Here is a 19,509-nt window from a genome sequence, read left to right on the forward strand (position 1 = left end):
TCTTGTAGTTCGATTATCGTATTAATTTGTGGTAGTTACGACTCCCTTTTTTCCATACTGCTCTATCATGCTTTTTATAGTATTTTTCTATGACTTATTCACTCTCGTTATTTCTTTCTTTGTACTGCTTTGCATTGCCTGTCCTTGAGTCGAGGGTCATCTGAAACAACCTCTCTACCTCCCAAGGTAGGGGTAAGGTCTGCGTATACTCTACCCTTCCCAGACCCCACTTTGTGAGATTTCACTGGGTATGTTGTTATTGTTGTTGATACACACACACACATATATATTGCAGTAAATCTGTTGTAATACGAGCGAGTTGCAGATATGCCCCTGTATTTCAGAATCATGATTTTAACTCGTCAATGTTTTAGAGATCCTGCACAAATATTAGTTATATGGTCCATTTTATAAGGGAGTTAATTATTTAGAGTTGAGATATAGGAGTGTATTTGTGAGTAAATTAACAATTTATCGAGTAAATATCATAAGGAGAATATAATGAGCTTCCCTTAGATCACATAATCGACTCCTTAATTTTTTCGTAAAACTTCCCTATGCATAACATGCTTGGATTGTTCCAGGTCTGTCTCGCCCAGCATGTAAATAGCATGTAAAAAGAAGGTGGTTTTGTAGAGAGATTGAGAGCCTCCAGCCACTCAATGCTCCATTCTGTTTAAGGAAAAAATGGAAAACCACATCACATACCCATATAATGGACTTTTAAGTTTGGCTGAGATTATCTAGCTAACAAATTAAAATTTTCAAATGGAGCAGTATTTTAGGGAACACTTCCTATCGGTGACATATGCAAGAATATATGCAAGTGGTATCAATTTATTATCACAATTCGTCTTGTATATGCATTTGAGCCTGAGAGTTGTGGGGTTCCAAGGCTTTACTTTCTATCCCAAATTGATATTACTCTCGTTACTTTTTAAACGGTGCAAAATACATGTTATTCTTATAAAAAATTATATATACATCCATATATTTAATTGAATTTCTGGACGAAGTGATCCAATTCCAATGTGTCTCCACCCCTACTTGCCATAATGGATGTTGTCTCCACGTTGCCCTTGCTTCTTGTCGATTGTATAGAGAAGTTTTTTCTTACAGACAAACTAACTTTGGTTAATGGTACATTTTGATAAGCAGATGCTACCTCAAAGAATGGAACCAGGAGGTCCTTATCGTCTTCTGCACTGTTCAGGTCTTGGTGACAAAGAGGGTGTGATACAAGAGCTTGAAAAGGGAGTGGAACCCAATCTGGTTGACTATGATAAGAGAACAGCACTTCATTTAGCTTCCTCTGAAGGTTGTGCAGAGATTGTTGTTCTACTTCTTAAGAAAGGAGCTTATGTAAACTCCATAGATCGCTGGGGCCGAACTGTAAGTTGCACTTATTGCAATTAAAATGAATTACCTTTACACTTGATCAGTTGATTGTTGTTTCACAATCGTTTTTATTGTACCGTGTTATGTTGTTGAAACAATATTTGGATAGACTATATTGTCTGTTGTCATTTAGTAACATTTTTGTTATTTCTGACTGTATTATACAACTATACACTAACTGATGAGCTGTAAATGTGAAATTTATCAGCAATTCAAAACTCAAAGAAGGAATAAAGATGATTACAAATGAGATAGTAAAGTGCCTGAATATAGTGGCACGGAGTAGTATTGTTTGCTTCCAAGCTATAACAACAATTTACTTGAGGATATGTGATTCCCATTTTGTTCTTTTTTATTCGGACAATCTTATTAAGGCTATAATATGGGACTTTAGCTTGTTTCTCAACAAATTGATTAGTGTAAGCATTGATCAAAATCTCGTGCAGCCACTCTCTGATGCCCGTAACTTTGGTCACGAGGATGTCTGCAAGATTCTAGAGGCACATGATGGATATGATCCGGTATATGTCTTAAACTTTTTTTCTCATTCATATGACTGTAACCACTGTATACTGTCAATGCTATCTTAATTTTGTCTCACAATACTGCTAGGAAATAGAATGGGTAATTTGCGTTTCTTGCTATACATGGTTGAAAAAGAAACTCTCCTTTAATATTGACTATCAAAAGGCAATTACGCATGCTTGACCCATGAGAAAGAATTAGGCTAGCACGTGAAGGAGCGTGTTGAAGATATAATTAAATTAGAAAATTTGACTAGGTGTCCTTTTTGTGAGTTGGTGTCTAAGCTTTGTCCTAATTTTAGAAGTTTTTCAAATATATACCTATGCTCCATCTCCACACTCTGCTCCTCCTCCTCCTTCCTTTTGGTATGTTTTAATTGCAAAAGTAAGAAAATCATATTTGTTTACTTAATAATTAGTTGTTGACAATCCATACGGTTGAAAATGGAACGGTGAAAAGATTCATCCTTGAAGAAAGGCTCTTTTAGTTCAAAGAAACAGTCGAGTCTCATTCTTGGAGTTGTTAAGTTATTCCTTATTAAATACTGAAAAATAATTAAATTTCTCTTTGCAATATATTGACACACAAAAAAAGGAACTTTAGAAATGAGAGTTCTACTAAGCCTTTTTGATAAATTATAAACAAAAGATTTGCAAGAAACTAAATGTTTAAAGAATGGACAATTGGAAAACACAAACAAGATTTATCATATCCGACAAAACTTGTAGACAATTTAAAAGGATTGGTAGAATAAAGATAGTACCAAGTTTTGTCCATCCAGCAACACAAGCAATGAAGATAGGTAGAATGAAGCTAGTACCAAGTTTTGTCTGTCTAGCTAAATTTGTGAACAATTAAACAATACATGCAAGATTTGCCCATTATCAAAACTTGTGAACAATTTAACAAGATGAGTAGAATGAAGATAGTATCAGCATTATGCTCCACCCGACAAAACTTGTGAACAAGGTAAGATTTGTCCATAAAACTTGTGACAAAACTTAAAAAGGTAGGTACAATGAAGATAGTACCAAAGTTATGCCCTACGGGAAAAAACTTGTGAACAATTTAAAGGATAGATAGAATGAAGATAGTAGTCATAGTACCAAAGTTATGCCCTACCCTGCAAAACTTGTGAACAATTTAATAAGATAGGTAAATTGAAGATAGTACCGAAGTTATGCTCTGTCTGGCGAAGCTTGTGAACAATTTAACAAGATAGATAGACTGAAGATATCACCAAAGTTATGCCCCACCTATCAAAACATGTAAACAATTGAACAAATGTAATTTTTCTTTTATTCGGGTGTTTAGTGCTAACATATTTATGCAAAACCTCCTTACGGGGGGACAAACTACAAACAATAGCCTCAAATCATCCTATTTGGGCAAATCTCCTACAAATAAAAGTGTGCTTTCCCTAATAGCTTAAACTTTTAAATGAGATGCTCACACATTCAACATGGTTAATTATGTCTACTCTTGGTGAATATCTTAGTAGTGATGATAGGATTATTTAACTAAGATAAAGAATTCTATAGCCTAATTTTTGTAACGAAGTTGTTGATGCTCAAAAAACTTAACTGCGGTTCTTTCTTACCGTGTGTTTTGGTTTAAGGAGTTAAAAAAAAATCTTTCAAACAGTCAGTCGTAGGAACTGGTACATGAACAAAAACTTCATTAATAACAAAGCAAATACAATATGAACAACCAATTTATTAAGATAAAAATAAACCTCCTGAAACAGTTGAACATACACTGGATGAAGTGAACACTGGAAACATAACCAAAAACTTAAAAATAAAAAGCTGAGAAATGAACTTGCAGGGTCAAAAGATCCTTTGTTGATTTTCTATGAACCAACAGTTCTAGAACTATGTGTATTTACTGAACAAGTAAACACAAAGCTAATGTTCCTATAACTTGAAAAGTCTCCCAGTAGTTAAGTTGTTGAGATATTGAATTGTGTTCTCGATCTTCCCCCCTTTATAGGTTTCACATTATTGCATCGTCCACTCTGTGTATAGGATCTCCGTCCCCTCTTCTCAGCGGCTCTTTCCTTTTTAGTGCATGATTTTGAAACTGCTTTTTACTTGGTGAAGTGAGAACACCATCACAAGTTCCTTGTCGCCTTGCTTTACTGTCCTCACAATTCCCTACTTGGTGAATTCCTACATATTGGCTAATAGCGTTTTTTCAAAGGGAACAATAGTATATAAAATATATGGATTCTAAATCATATATGCCTGTGATCGGTGTTGGGCTAAACGACCCAAAGATACTCTTAACATGATGTGATATTGTCCGTTTTGGATTAAACCCACACGGTTTTCCCCAAAAGGCCTCACATCATTAAAAGTATCTAACACCTTATAAGTAGCTACTTTTTCTTTTCAGTTATCAATGTGGTACTTTGTTCGCACATTCAACAATCTCCCCTCGAACTAAGTTCCACATGATTCATTACCATAACTCACGGGGGGTCAGAGACTCAACATGTCAAGTGTCACCCACATCGTCAGAGTATTTACGGTCACCGAAGCCCAAAGGATGTATATGCGTCTTCAAAACTACGAATAAAGGTCGTAAACCGGCCCATAGACGGGCAAAGGCACTAAGACGGGCCCCACGCCACACTCCGCCATCTTCATACTCGTCCCGCCAAACCATTGGCTCTGATACCAGTTGTTGGCTAAACGGCCCAAAGATACTCTTTAACATGATGTGATATTGTCCGCTTTGGGCCAAGCCTGCATTGATCATTAAGAATATCCATCACATCATTAAGAATATCCAACAACTGATAAGTGGCTCATTTTTCTTTTCAGCTACCGATATGGTACTTTGTTTGTCCACCCAACAATTGGTGTATTTACAAATCTTCTTTAAGTTTCTTCCTTTAACAATCAAAAAGAAACAAGTCAAAAATTCCACCAGCTAGTGTCATCAAAAGTGATACAAGACGAATCAAAAGAAATGAAAAATCCCTAGGAACCAAATGCAAGAATGGATCTTGAACGGATTTTCCAGCAGACTGGCTAGAGTTAACCGGCAGAACCAAACGCAATAAAGGAACTCAGAGAGAGAGAGCTTATTAGCCAAAACCATCAATTATTTACACAATGATAAACCTCCCTTTTAAATACAACAGAGTTGGCGGTTTCCTGTTTCCTGTTCAACTAACAACTAGCCTTCCCATTCACAGTTATAACCAAAACAACTAAAAATCATGTGTCTAACTCCATTATTTCCTTCCGTCAGTAGCTGAATTTCCAATTTCAATGTGGGACTTGTTAGGGTTTGTCCTGAATTTCCTACCTTATTTGGATTCTACCATAATTGTGTTTTACTTAAAAAAGGATTTATTGGTAGAAAAGGTTTTCTTTGTTGGAGGAGAAGTTTCGGACTTCTAGAAGATTTATTCTTCTCATACACAACACAATAGCATCCACAATGTAGTCATCTAGAGAGCATTGTTTTGGAGGAGATTATTCTGTCAATAGTGTTTATGCAACAAAAGTAGCTTCAATCGCTGGTTGTGGGGTTTCTTTCAGTATAGTGAATGAATTAGGGGATCTATACAGTGTTAATATCTGTGTGGCATATTCCTTGTTTCCTTTTCTTTCTTCTTCTTTTGTTTTACTTTAAGTGACTTTATATGTAGGATTTTGAATCATGATATCCTATGAGCCGTGCATGACATCCATTTTCTGTGATCATGAATTTTATTTTGGATCCCAACTCATTTGACCAATTCCATGTGAGATAATCTCGTGATCAGCTAGCTTATAATTTTGAGAATAAATAAAGGAGGATAAGTAACAATAATCCCCAGCAGGAGAAGAGGACAGGCTGAAGTCGTGCGTATGCCTTCTGGAAAAGTTGATGTAGATAGGATCCTTGTCAGAACTGCATGTTCTTTACCACGATGTCATCTTTATTTTTGTGGTAGTGTTAGATAATATGAATTTCCTGAAAATGTTGTATGATAACATTTCTTTTTACCTTCAATTCCTTTTGCTTGACGTAGTTGGGTGACTCTGATACACCATGTTGTATAATTGGTCATGGTGAAGTGGACATGAAGAATGCAACTCTAATTGGAGAAGTAATTTCTCTTACCCAGAATCCAAGGCAAATATCAACTTGACTATATTCTTTTAAATTTTAATATGTCAATTCACTTTATAATTTTTTTATTTTTTTTAACTATTAATGAATGAGATTGCGAATAACAGGGTGCATATGGTGAAGTTTATTTAGTAAAGTGGCGAGGTACAGAAGTTGCTGCAAAAACTATTCGTGCTTCCATTGCATCAAACCCAATGGTGAAGTAAGTTTACTGATTTCTTACAAAGCTGTAGTTAAAACATCACATAAGCAACTGATTGGAAGTGGTTGACTATTTTATGATCTTTCTTATCCTTTACTATCACTTCTAAGGTCTTGTATATCCTCAGTTTCACTAAGAACCAACTGTACTACCACGGAGATAATTTCACTCCAGGTTATATGTGAAATGCTTGCCAAAAGGTTCTTTGCCAAGTTGTTGACTCCGATCGTGTCCATAATTTTATGGCTTCTTTGGATCTCCAATATTTTTTTTGTCCAGAATTTGGATTAATATGACATTTGAACTCATAACATCCATAATTGTGAGCTTCACAGGAATGCTTTTCTGAAGGAACTGGCATTGTGGCAAAAGTTGCGCCATCCCAATATTGTGCAGTTTCTCGGCGTTCTAAAGCAATCTGATCGATTGATCTTCCTTACTGAGTATCTTCGAAATGTAAGTCTTGTATGATGTTCAGGAGCACTCTGATCACGTGATATTCCTAGTAACTTTGAAATATATGTGATTATATGAGGACCTGAGCTTTTAGTAATGCTCACACTGATATTGTTACAAATTTTTAATCTAGGGAAGCTTGTATGACCAATTGAGAAAGAAAGGAAGACTTGATCCACTGACAGCAGTTGCTTATGCATTAGATATTGCAAGGTATAAGGTTCAATGACAAGTCAGCCTACAATTCAAGTGTTACATGTCACTTGCACAATTTACCTGCATTTCTGTTTCTTTGGTTTTCACTCAACTTTGCACCTTTTTTCAGTTTATTATTTGTAATTTCTTTTCCATAAATTCAATCATTAAGTTTTCATCTACTATGTGCAATTACTAAGCTGGAAAGAGAAAATGAGTTAATGTTTTTAACCTTATTATGCATCTTATGCCAAGAGACATTTGACTAATCATATGGATCAGATTCTTTATAGCCGAGTGCTTAATTGATATATGTAATATGTGCTTATTAAAGAGTGCTCTGATGTTCAAACGTGTAGACTACTAAGTGGAATCCTCAAAGGTTTTTAATGCGAGTATCAACCTTAGGTAGAAAGGTGCTCTGATGTTCAAAGGTGTAGACTACTAAGTGGAATCCTCAAAGGTTTTTAATGCGAGTATCAACTGCCAAAAAGATGGATCTTCTTCTCCACCTCGTTTACATAATAGCGGAAGTAATTTTTGGTTATTTATTTTCAGTCCGGTGCTCCTCATTATGAAAATGTCTTCTAAAACATTTAAATACTTGTCAGCCTTGCATTCGTGGTTATTTCATACTATATGTACTCTTTAAGGCAGCTATACCCTAAGTTCTCTGTTTGCATTTGCAGAGGAATGAATTATCTACATCAGCATAAGCCTCATGCTGTTATCCATAGGGATTTGACTCCTAGGTACTTGCAGTTTCACTAGCTACATTTAACTCAGCTCACACGCATCAAACCTATTGGTACTTGTCAATCCAGGGAGTACAAAATACTATTATCATTCAAATTTAGTATTTATGTACAGCTATAAATCAACTTTCTACTCCTGCAGAAATGTATTGCAGGATGAAGCAGGGCGTCTTAAAGTCACAGACTTTGGACTCAGTAAAATTGCACAACAGAAGGATTCTTATGGTTACAAAATGACTGGAGGGACTGGATCATGTACAGTGTATTACTGAGCTAATCTGCATTTCTTTTTCCTTTGATAGTCGACTTCCGAAACATAATTATATCCATAATTATTTAGATCGATACATGGCTCCAGAAGTTTACCGTCGAGAATCATATGGGAAGAGTGTTGATGTCTTTTCATTTGCTCTAATCGTCCACGAGGTGAGGTGAACTTACATGCTTACATTTACTCGCATATTATGAAAAGTTTGCCTTACACCTATTAGATGCCAAATTGGTACCTTGTGTTCTCAAATCTTGCTGGGGGAAATTAGGCCCGAACCATAAATATAGCTAGGGAAACAATCCACACATATTTTGATCAATTTTTATATCAGCATGTTCTTGGCCTTGCGACATTGTTTCTTTTAAGTATAAAGTAAACGTTAGCATATGCTTCTGTACTACAGATGTTCTTAGGAGGACCATCAAATAGGGAGGACTCCCCAGAACAAGTGGCAGATAAGACAGCATACGAAGATTATCGGCCACATCTTGTGTCATACATATTTCCTGAGCAAATCAAGACGTAGGTTATTTGATTTTTGCTGCATTTTCAAGGCTTACCAGTTTTCCTATTTTGCTAACAAGAACTATGGCTATGTGGTGATCATCGAAGTCCAACTGTTATAGTTTGTAGTGTCCAAATGATGTAGGGTCCTTTAGGAATGCGGATCTCTTGGTTGTTTTAAGTTTCAGTGGTGTTGCATTTTGCGTTTCAACGTTTGAGGAAAGTGAAAGTATAGTATTTTTGAAGTGGCTTACTGAAAGTTGTGTGAGCGTGTGTTGATTATGTACTTTTGCTGAAAAAATGTGTGCTAATGTTGAATTTTCTTTGGATTGCAAAATCATGGAAACATTTCCTTATATTTTGAGCTGAAAGAAACTATTTTGTGAATAGAATCAAATTAATGACTCACATTCTTCAGTTGTAAAGGAATGAGTTTTAGAAAGAAAACAAAAACGAATGCTAATTTGTTCCAACCTCTCTTTTGCTTATTGCTTCTTTGTTTTTATTGTCTAAATCATACAACAGGAAAAAGAAAAATGTATTTACCTTGTTTTCTGTTTCTAGGAAAATAAGGGTAAAGAGGTTGCAATTCTGTAGGCAGTAGTACTTCTCAGATTCTTTTTCTGTGGCAAGAATCTGGAAGCCAGTTTAATTGAGGAAGTAAATGTGGCTGTTTGTTTCTCAGCTTTTGGTTCCCATAATTAATGGAGTATCAAGTTTTTTATTATTTTTTTTCCGATAATCGTGGTGTCCGAGCCAGCTTGTGTGCACTTTGAGTTATTTCACGGGGTACCTGCCTCCTACCAACACAGGCACCGGGTAACTGTCCACCAAGGTTTGGACAGATGGGAACAAAATAAATGTTTTTGCCTCCGTTGGGATTTGAATGAGAGACCTCATGGTTCTCAATCCATTTTGTTGACCACTAGGCAAGACCCTTTGTGTGGAGTATCAATTTTTCTTTTACCTTCTTTCCGGGTGTCAAGTTGGTAACTCCTTTTTATGTGCGTAGAAAATCTTAGGTAGGCACTGCAATCACATAAAATGTTACTCCTTTTATAAGCTTATCCATAATGCCCATTTTTATTGCTAAAACCACTTGCTTTCTAATTGCTGTACATCGCAGCATTTATATGATCGAGTGCCTAGGTATTTCTTCCTTAAAATTTTCTTATTAGCCAATCTCAGCTTCCTTCAGCATGTCGAAAATCGAGTTTAAGTTCTAAGCACTAAAAGTGTGAAAATATTTACGCAATCAAGTCATTTATGAAGTAATTACAGGTAAATCCCTATTATGAGTTATGACCACTACTCGGTAGACTCGTGAACATAATAGCTAATCTGCTACCATAGGCTAAATTATAATAATGTAAAATATCCTTACTAAATTGATAGAAAATTAGAGACTTGCATGGAGACAGAACGGAAACTGACATGACACTGTATGCAGGCTGCTTCGTGAATGCTGGCACAAGAACCCTGATCGTAGACCCTCATTTCAAGAAATAATTGATCGGCTTGAGAAAATCCACGGGAGTGTGCAAGAGAAGATAGTGTTGGGAACGTGCAGTAGCTGTATGATATTATAAGTTGAATCATCTTAAGCTGATTCGACGTATCTCTTATTGCATTTCATTTATCTGGTTACAAAGGAGCTTCTGCATAGCCCTTTCAGATCTGAAAATACATAAATAAAGTGCAAGTTTGTCTTGAAATATCTACAAGGGAATACTTCCTGAAAGGATATGAGTTTGCAGCAAATTTTGTTAGTTTAACTTGTATGCACCAACATTTTTAAAAATTTACACTAATATAATATTTCCTGCAATAACAGGTTAGTTACCATGTTTCCCAAGTTAACAGTCCATGCTTGCTAGTTGCTACAAAAGGTACCTGTAAATCACTTTTACCTGCAATAACATGCTTGGCTCATAAAAAAATTAATGTCCATACAAGAAGGGCATCTTGAGGACATAATTAAGTAAACAGAACTCTGCTATATATCTGTAGCTTAATCTTTTTTGAATGAGATGATTCCCACTTTAACATATCTCACTGTCCTATATCAAATACTGAAACAGAAATACTCAACATATCAAAAGGCACAGGTTGAGTGTATAACAGTTCCCTTCTAAATTTGGTGAATGGCCAGACTAATTGTGAAAAATTAGTTGATATTTAACTTGCAAGATGCTTATGAGACCAACAGATTTATTCCTATACATGGGTCAAAACCAAAGAAGACTAGTAAGAATGTGTCATATCTACATCCAAAAACTGATCTATTAATTCTTTTAGAACTTTTGTTGTCCCCATTTATGTTGAGCAGTAAAGAACCTTGCCCTTGTAAAAGGAAGGCATAGACAATTCAAGATAATAGGTTGTTTAGGAAGTTAGGCAAATTCCTTTGTCAAATATTCTGAGGATGTAATTGGTCCTATGGGTTCTACTTACATGATTAATCTATTTCAGAAATGGAAAGTTCAGTACAATTGGGATATTCTTTTTTTAAATCGGAAACAATTAATCGGACAATGTATATAATGAAAACTTCATTTTCGATTCTACGAAGACAACAAGCTGAACATGAGGTTTTTTTAATCTATTCATGGCTAGAATGAAGCCGATATTGAAGAATCAGTCAAGTTTGTCGTTAGGGGTGAAATGCTATTTACACTGAGTCTTTGTTGTTTCTCTTTGAAATGCATTGAGGCGCATTTGTTGACTGAATATTTTTAGGGGGGTATATCAAGGTTTAGGTGCGTGTGCACAAGGAAACGTTGATAATTATTTGATGGATATTCCAATATCTAGTACTACCGAACTTAGAAGAAAGATAACAAAGAATTCGACGTATGATGATTTTTATTTTTACATCTATATTATGGTTAGTGATAATTAGGCGCATGTGCTATCTCATTTCTGTTTACTTACTTTATCCTAATAATATTTTGACCCATAAATCTGTAATATAAAAAATCAAGGAATTTGTGACAATTGATTTTGCGCAACTCAGATGGTAAGATCCCTCCACTTTCAACCCGAAGGTTGCTAGTTCGAGTGGGAGCTCCTAGGGGGAGGGGATTTAAAAAAAAAAAAAATGCCCCTCACACAGTGGTTAACCGGATAAGAAATAATTAGCCCAAGTAAATATTTTGACAAGTATGTCTGGGTGGTGTAGTTGGTTATCACGCTAGTGTGAACAAGTAAGTCTGGGTAGTGTAGTTGGTTATCACGCTAATCTCACACACTAGAGGTCCCCGGGCTCAGACATTCTTTTTTGACTATTCTTCTCTTTCCTTGCAATTTATTTTATTAATTCACTTTTTGTAAATCATTTTTCTTTTTTGGTTTGTCCATCAAAACATTCTTTAATTGGTGTATTAGCACTAGGTCTTAGGGCAGTAGCAACAAGATGTTTGACACTTGTATTTTGTATTAGCCTATTCATGTTTTTGCCACAAAATGTAAAATGTTAAAGACAAGCATGCACCGCTTTCCCCCATGTTGGTCAAATTCGAGTTTTGCGTTGTCAAAGTTTTGAAGAACATTGGAGAGAAAATGTATTAAATTTACGATTGCTATGTCAATTTGCTTCCTCAACTTGCATTTGTTGATACCAAATTTCGCATTAAGAATATAATCAAGAATGTACTTGATTTTAAGATATAATGAAGGTTATAAACTTTCATTCTCTATACTATTCCTCTGATTCTTTGCAACAAGAATATTAACTATCTTGATATTGACTTCAATTCTGATTCAAGGGTTTGAATAGCATGATCTTGAATTTTCATTTGAGTTATTCATAAAATATATGGTTAACTGAAATTGCGATCCAGGATTTGAATGTTATGCAACAACAGACATAACAATAGAATGAGTACTATATTATGTAAGTAACAATAGAAACAGACATTATATTTAAAGTAACAAAACAATACAATAATATGTAACAACCCTCCGAATTCTTAATTCACCAGGTAAATGAAGGGAGAACATATGTAGGATATGCATCGTACTTCAAGGCAAGAGCACGCACAGAATCATCACCTGCAACTTGTCCAAATTGATTAAGTCCGAGTTCAGTAGCATGGACTCCACATGATGTGATAAATGCAGATGCAATTCCAGCTGCATTTGCACCTTTGATATCATGGTGCAATGAGTCTCCAAAGGCAATACATGAATCAGGGGAATCCACGCCAACCATTTCCATAGCTGACTTGTATATTATCTGCAACGAAGCTCGAAGGTTCATGAAGATATATTATCAATTGAGACAAATTAAACAAGCACAAAAAATGGTCATGCATCATTATAATTGGTATTTTCTCACTTTTGAACCGTCGGCCAAAATTAATTACAGACGCTAGCAAAATTATACAAAACACATACATTGATTATGTATATTATATGTATATTATATATAGAAATATATACAAAATGTATATTATATGCATATTACATATATATTTGCCGGCTATTATTTTTCAGGGCAGCCCAAGAAGGTACATAATTAGCATAAGCACGACTTACGTTCATGTTATTCCACCAATTCAAGGATATGATCGTACGCAACTAATGTTACGACCTTCTATTTCTATAGGACGACATGAACTTCTAAATGCACCTGAGTCAATCAGTTTTAGATCATATATAGGACCTTATGTAGGGGCAGCTCAACACTATTGGTGGCCTAAAGCCAAATTTCGATAAGAGGCCTTAATATTTTTATTTAAAGAAAAAGTTATATAATATATAGTTTTTATTTAAAATTTATTTTTCTAGCTTTTTGAGATGCAAAGCTATGAATAATCATCTTATAATCGATTTCTTCTAATTTTTCTTTTTCAATGGGTGATATACCTAATCCATTTAATCTCTCTTGAGACATGCTTGATCTTAGGTAAGATTTTATCAATTTTAGTTTTGAAAAACTTCCTTCCGCTGAGGCAACTTACAGGAACGGTTAACAGTATTCTATAGGCAATATAGGCATCCGGAAAAAAAAAAAGTATTTTAATTTGATTGAGTATTATCGATTAAAGTAATATCATCTGCTTGTACTATCTCCCTTAACACTTTTAATTCGGAAAATAAGTCTAAACCATCAATATCAGAGTGACTATTATATTTTAAAGAACATCCAAGGTAATGATCATGAATGTTATCATGTTTAATTCGTCAATTATGTCCGTGCATGACCGGATCAAATTTCTGCAATCATTTCAATTAGAGCTTCTTTTTTAGAGTGCATCAAAGCTTCATTTTTTTCTTTTTCTTTTAAGTTTTGAATAGCCCAATCCATATTTTAGCCCAATCCATATTTTCTAATCAACATATTTAAACTTTAATAATAATAAAAGAGCAATATATGCCTATGTAATAGAAATCTAGCACAATAAACTTTAATTGAAAAATAATACTAAAAAAATGATGAAACAAAACATGATTCAAGTAACTTTCATCTCAAAATAAGAACTTTTTGCTTCATAAACTTTCAATAATGTTTGATATCCAAAAGATGCAGATCAATAATTTCTTTTGGCACACACTTTTCTCTTGCTTGTTTCAAGAATAATATTGCTAAAGTGACATTTTTTGAAGCTTGAAGGAACAAAGAAAATATAAAAAGAGAGGAAGTCTTCATTGATGCTTAGGAAAATGAGTGAGTTTTGCATATCCCATAAAAGGAAATGAAAAGTCTTGCTTCAATTGAAAAGGTAAAAAGAAAAACTAATGATTACTTTTTTACTTTCATTCCATGATTTACAAAATTTACACGTTACAAGCTTTATTTTAGGCTCCTTTTATGTCAAATCAAAGTGCATTCTTTTGTTAGTAGAAATCTATATTACTTTTTTTTAAAACAAAAGCTTATACTATAACTATTGTGATATAAAATGGGGCCTTCAAAAGTTGGGTGCCTAAAGCCCAAGTTTCAGCAACTTTACCCAAAGGCCACCCTGGACCTTATGATAAAAATTAATAATCAATTTTAAGATCATAGATTTGACAAGAAGAAGCACCTTAATCGCAAAAGTAGAAACTAATAAACTTGAATATGATTTACCTTATGAGGTTTACCCATCCATTTTACTTCACCGCCAAGTTTTTCATATGTGGCTGCCAATATTCCTGAAAAATAAATATAATTCAAGAGAAGGATCTCGGTGCTGAATCTAAAGATTTGGAGAAAGACATGAGATACAAGCTTTAAGTCATGTGTAGGCTAGGCGCATGTCACAATTTCGAATCTTGCCATAAATAAAAGTCTGATATTTAAGTGAAGAAAGATAGAGAAGCGGTCCCATTATCCACTAGTCTTGGGTATAAAAATGAAGGTACAGGTGGCAGGCCTATAAGACATTTCAAACCCTAGTAATTTCAATGAGATGTGTAGAATTTTGAACTCGAACCCATAGCGTTCAAATAATCCTGAATCTGCCTCTGAAGACACATGCGCACCCTCAAATAAACCAGTCAGCCAAGCATGAGTGCAAGAAAAACTTTATTCTTACCGGGCATAGCACGTGGATTCCCAGGCTCTATAGTTGCAAAATCAGGATTTGCTACCACCATGGGAATTTTTTTAGCAGCACACTGCTCCAGTATCTTCTCAAGGTCATCAAGATTCATGGCAAGTGTGTCACCAGAAGAAAGCCCCAATGCATCAGTTCCGTGAGCTAAAATAAAATCGGCTTCCTCAACATTTTCCACAACTTCTAGTCCCAAGCCCTAAAGTGAAAAAACAGAGCCACCTGTTAGGAATTGCCTGAATTTCCTACCTTATTTGAATTTTACCATAATCGTGTTTTTACTTCAAAAGATTTTATTTTTTTTGTGGAAAAGGATTCTACCATATTTATTCTTTTTCTTGTAGGAGAAGATTTAGACTTCTATAAATAGAAGATTTGTTCTCATTCGTAACACAATAGTATCCACATTGTAGTCGGTTAGAGAGTCTTGTTTATGGGGAGATTATTCTCTCCATAGTTTCAATGCTTTCTTTTAAATTAGGTTTTTTAATATGTAGGTCACTTGACCAAATCATATTATAATATTATGCTTTTTAGTATATTTTCTTTGTTGTCCGATTTATCGTCGTTCAAGGTTATTATTAGCTTCCGCATAACGCCCTGTTATTTCGATCCCAACACCACCAACAACTTAGTAATGAGAAAGACATAACATTTTCTTTCGGTTCAAAACACTCATGAAAAACAATCAGTATAAAAAATGGAATTAGCTACAAATTTTGTCGCAAATCTATAGCTAAATTGTTCGTAGCTAGCAAATTTTTTTGATGACCTGTCACTAATCTATTGCTAAATAGGATTAGGGACGAATTTTAATGTTGAACATCTGCACATAAGAGCAAGCTGCAAAACCTTACGTACCTCGAGAGAGATAGCACCCTTGTCGCTCCATGTCATGTGAATGCATGATCTTCCTAAAGAGGCAAACCACTCGTCGTCTCTCCTGCCCATAATCAAATGTAACGGAAAACGACCCTTGAGAATATAATTAAATACGGAATTAAATCATAATATAATTTGCCTTGTATCTGCTTTAAATGTAAAATGTGTAACCTTAGAAGACGCTGATGTGTTAATTCCCCACTGGTGACGACACCAGCAAAGAGTGATGGATCAAATCCAAGGCTTGTCAACTTTTCCAGGGTCGTAGATGCTCTTCTTGATGAATTACTAATGATTACCATCTTTGCACCATAAGTTCCCAACTTTTCCACTGCTTAATTATTATCATTAATTAGTTACCCAATTGCAAAAACTAATTAATCACCAAAATGATCAATCAAATCTAAGAAATGAAAACGTACATGTCGAAATGGCACCAGGATAAGGTTGTTTCCCATCATGAAGCACTCCAAACTGATCCAGAAACCATGCCTGGAGACCAGAGGCGAAGATAGGAATTTTAGTTTACGAGTTCTGGAGCGTAATTTTTTAGCTTAGTGAATTTTCTTAATAGATTGTTTATACATGTTAAAATATTTTTTTTTAACACAAATGTAATATTGTGCCAAAGTTACTGCCTTACTCTGCCGAATACATAATTACTACTATGGCTGTTAAAGCAGAACTTATCTAATTTTTTTGGGAAACTCTTTAGAATTTTCAATAAGATTCAAGTCATACAACACAACAACTATAACAACTAGATCCAAACCTTTTATAAAGACATGAGGACATAGATAAATCCTACATCAGCAAATAAACCTCAGTAATAGCGTTTACGGAAAAAATTATATTTTAAAGTATTTTCACATAAATTCTTTTTTTCCCATTTCCATTTGGTCGTGTTTTCTCCTCGCCACAAGAACAAACAAAATTTCCGGGCCCATTAAGGGAAGCCCAAGCCTGGTTCGGGGACCCGTGAGCTTTCCCTTCATGCCCTACACATGAAATTTTCACATATAGAGTTCAACATGAACTGCATAATTACTACATTATCCTCAGTTTGAACATAATCCTTATAAATTTGCAGGTGCACCTTAATACTCTAAAGACCAACCATCTACTTGCAGCTCCGATTATTCTCTGTAATCATCCCATTTTAGAGGAAATGAACAGTAAATATGTAAGTAGTACTACAATTTTTTAATTCTGGCGGACCAGATATTACAGCACAGCATGTGTTTGGTATAGACGTATTAGTCTGGGCAATTCTGCGAATTGCCCTTCTTTTGGGGTAGTCTTTAAATTTTGCCCCTCGGAGTCTTTAAATTTTGCCCTTCGGCTAAAACCCATGGGTTCCAGGTTCGAACCCCCACACGGTCAAAATTTTAAAAAAAAAAAAGTAAAGCAGAGTTTAAATTTCGCTATGCCCCCACCGGCATACACTTGTGAAGGAATTACCAAAGTTATGCCGGACCCGGCATACTTATGCCTTATGGGCAGACTTGACATAAGTATGTCGGATCCGGCATAACTTTGGTCATTCCTTCACAAGTTTATGCCGGGTCCGGCATAAAAGTTTGCCCATTAAAAGTTTGCTCTCACCGGCATAAACTTGTTAAGGAATTACCAAAGTTATGTCGGACCCGGCATACTTATGCCAAGTCTGCCCATAAGGCATGAGTATGCCGGGTCCGGCATAAATTTGGTAATTCCTTAACAAGTGTATGTCGGGTCCGACATACACGCGACCCAAACCTTGCCTTGCAATTTTTTTTTTAATTTATGCATGAGCGGGGGTTCGAACTCAGAACCTCATGATTTTTGTGTGAACGCTCAGAGTTGCAATGCGAAGGGCAAAAATTAAAGACCAGCAATATGAGGGGTATAATTTAAAGACCACAAATATGACGGGCAAAATTTAAAGACCACCCTAAAAGAAGGGCAATCCGTGCAAAAAAATGTATTAGTCTAAAATAGTAATTTTCTAATTTTCGTTGCCTTATCTTTCACTTTGATACTTTATTTAAGACATGTTATTGAACAAAATACTACTTAAAAAGTATACCTATTGAATATATTTTTAATAACCACCCAAAAAATAAAGTGTATGTAATACACTAGCCAATGCGTGACAAAGTAACAATTAACTGAAGACATGTGGGATTTGAGCCTAAAATAATAAGAAAAACTACCTATAAGCAAAAACCAAAAAATAAAAATCCTATTTTCTGAACCCCAACCCCACGTACCAATTCTCCCTCCCTCTTCCTTATGCTTACTCACCAAAATCCAGGCTTTAACCGAAGCTTTTCTTTTGGTTTTTATTAGTTGTAACTTCTAGTTTTTGGGTTTTAGTTCTTACTTTTTATGACAGAAAAGAGGGAGGGAGGGAGAGAGAGAGAGACAGGGATGGTGATGGCTTAGGTGGCAAGTGTAAAAAAATATTAAAAAAAAAAAAAAAAAGAGAGAAAGAGAAGGTGGTTTTCTTATCTGGAAAAATTAAAGAAAATGATTATTGTAGTAGTGGTGACATTGGAGGCGGCGACGGCGAGATGGTTGTGTATGGTGAAGGAAGAAGGGGTGGCAAAGAGAGTACCAAGAAGAAGAAATTGGCTAAATAAATGCCCTTAAGGCGCTGATTTTAGGTGTGTTATACACAGCATGACACGTGTTTAATAAGAACAAGTTTTGAATAGTGAAAATGTTCGATAGGAACAAGTTTTTGGTTGGAAAAAATGAAAGATGCAGACAAGTTAAAAGGACCGCTTATGCCTTTAACTTATATTAACTAGCTATGGTAAAGTAGCAGATTTGTATATATATCTATTGATTTGACGTAAACATCATACGTGGAGAAGAAGATCGATCAAGAAAATGGAAATGATGAAAAGCCATATATATATTTGGGAATATCATGTATAAAGATCGAACCTTGAATTTACGAGTTTCAGCTAGCTGTTGAATTCCATTCAGAGTTTGAATATTTATCTCGTTTGGCTTTAAGGATTGTTGAGCTGATACGGATGATGTTCCTATCATAGTTGCCTTCTTGTTTGAGTCTGTACTTTTTGGTTCTTGATTTAGCCTTTTGTTGTCCAATTGGAAGCTACACGTTTGAGCAACTTATAGCTAGCAAGTACTTTAGCACACGAGTCACGACCACACCAACCCCCAATAAATTACACTAAGCATCACTGGTAAAATAACTTGGTAACACTTTTGTGTAATACTTTTCAGTAAATAATGAACGTTGACAAACATTTTAAGATATATTTTTTTAATCAAATTGATATGAGAAAAGTCGCGACTTATAATATTTTTCATGTAGTTTTTAAATGTATAAATTTTAATCTAAAAACATTGAGTAAATCTAATACTCCCTATGTCCCAATTTATGTGATACACTTTCTTTTTAGTCTGTCCCAAAAAGAATGATATATTTCTATATTTTGAAATAATTTAACTTAAAATTTCCTCTTTACCCTTAATGAAATCTTACGACCACACAAATAGCTATGACTTGTTTTAGACAACAAGTTTCAAAAGTCTTTCTTAAATTATGTGTCTAGTCAAACTATATCACATAAATTGGGACGGAGGGAATAGTGCTTTTGATGTAGTTTTCAAATGTATAAATTTTAATCT

At 34.9% G+C, this 19,509-nt stretch overlaps 2 protein-coding genes across 2 annotated transcripts; one reads left to right on the forward strand and one right to left on the reverse strand.

The window, feature by feature from the left end:
- The first annotated feature begins 1,137 nt into the window (after positions 1–1,137).
- On the forward strand, positions 1,138–10,282 carry LOC132610332 (serine/threonine-protein kinase VIK-like). Its single transcript, XM_060324637.1, has 11 exons — positions 1,138–1,392; positions 1,845–1,919; positions 5,954–6,031; positions 6,162–6,256; positions 6,592–6,712; positions 6,846–6,925; positions 7,597–7,659; positions 7,805–7,917; positions 8,003–8,088; positions 8,337–8,455; positions 9,888–10,282. Exons 1-11 carry the CDS (start codon positions 1,138–1,140, stop codon positions 10,024–10,026), a joined length of 1,224 nt encoding a protein of 407 aa, XP_060180620.1. The 3' UTR covers positions 10,027–10,282.
- Positions 10,283–12,246: 1,964 nt separating this feature from the next.
- On the reverse strand, positions 12,247–18,969 carry LOC132632413 (uncharacterized). Its single transcript, XM_060348373.1, has 7 exons — positions 18,796–18,969; positions 16,284–16,353; positions 16,033–16,192; positions 15,841–15,922; positions 14,962–15,178; positions 14,514–14,578; positions 12,247–12,674 (listed from the first exon to the last, which is right to left on the reverse strand). Exons 1-7 carry the CDS (start codon positions 18,901–18,903, stop codon positions 12,414–12,416), a joined length of 963 nt encoding a protein of 320 aa, XP_060204356.1. The 5' UTR covers positions 18,904–18,969; the 3' UTR covers positions 12,247–12,413.
- Between the last annotated feature and the right edge of the window lie 540 nt (positions 18,970–19,509).

Source organism: Lycium barbarum, chromosome 1, assembly GCF_019175385.1.
Source record: "Lycium barbarum isolate Lr01 chromosome 1, ASM1917538v2, whole genome shotgun sequence".
NCBI lineage: Eukaryota > Viridiplantae > Streptophyta > Magnoliopsida > Solanales > Solanaceae > Lycium > Lycium barbarum.

Bases quoted from the DNA above. Each gene is read 5' to 3' on its own strand.
- LOC132632413 (XM_060348373.1), bottom strand. From the start codon at position 18,903: ATGATAGGAACATCATCCGTATCAGCTCAACAATCCTTAAAGCCAAAC. The intron at 16,354-18,795 runs GTTCGATCTTTA...TCTGGTCTCCAG, and splicing joins CTGAAACTCGTAAATTCAAG to GCATGGTTTCTGGATCAGTT. The intron at 15,923-16,032 runs GTTACACATTTT...GATTATGGGCAG, and splicing joins ACACATCAGCGTCTTCTAAG to GAGAGACGACGAGTGGTTTG.
- LOC132610332 (XM_060324637.1), top strand. From the start codon at position 1,138: ATGGTACATTTTGATAAGCAGATGCTACCTCAAAGAATGGAACCAGGA. The intron at 1,920-5,953 runs GTATATGTCTTA...TGCTTGACGTAG, and splicing joins CACATGATGGATATGATCCG to TTGGGTGACTCTGATACACC. The intron at 6,926-7,596 runs GTATAAGGTTCA...TTGCATTTGCAG, and splicing joins TATGCATTAGATATTGCAAG to AGGAATGAATTATCTACATC.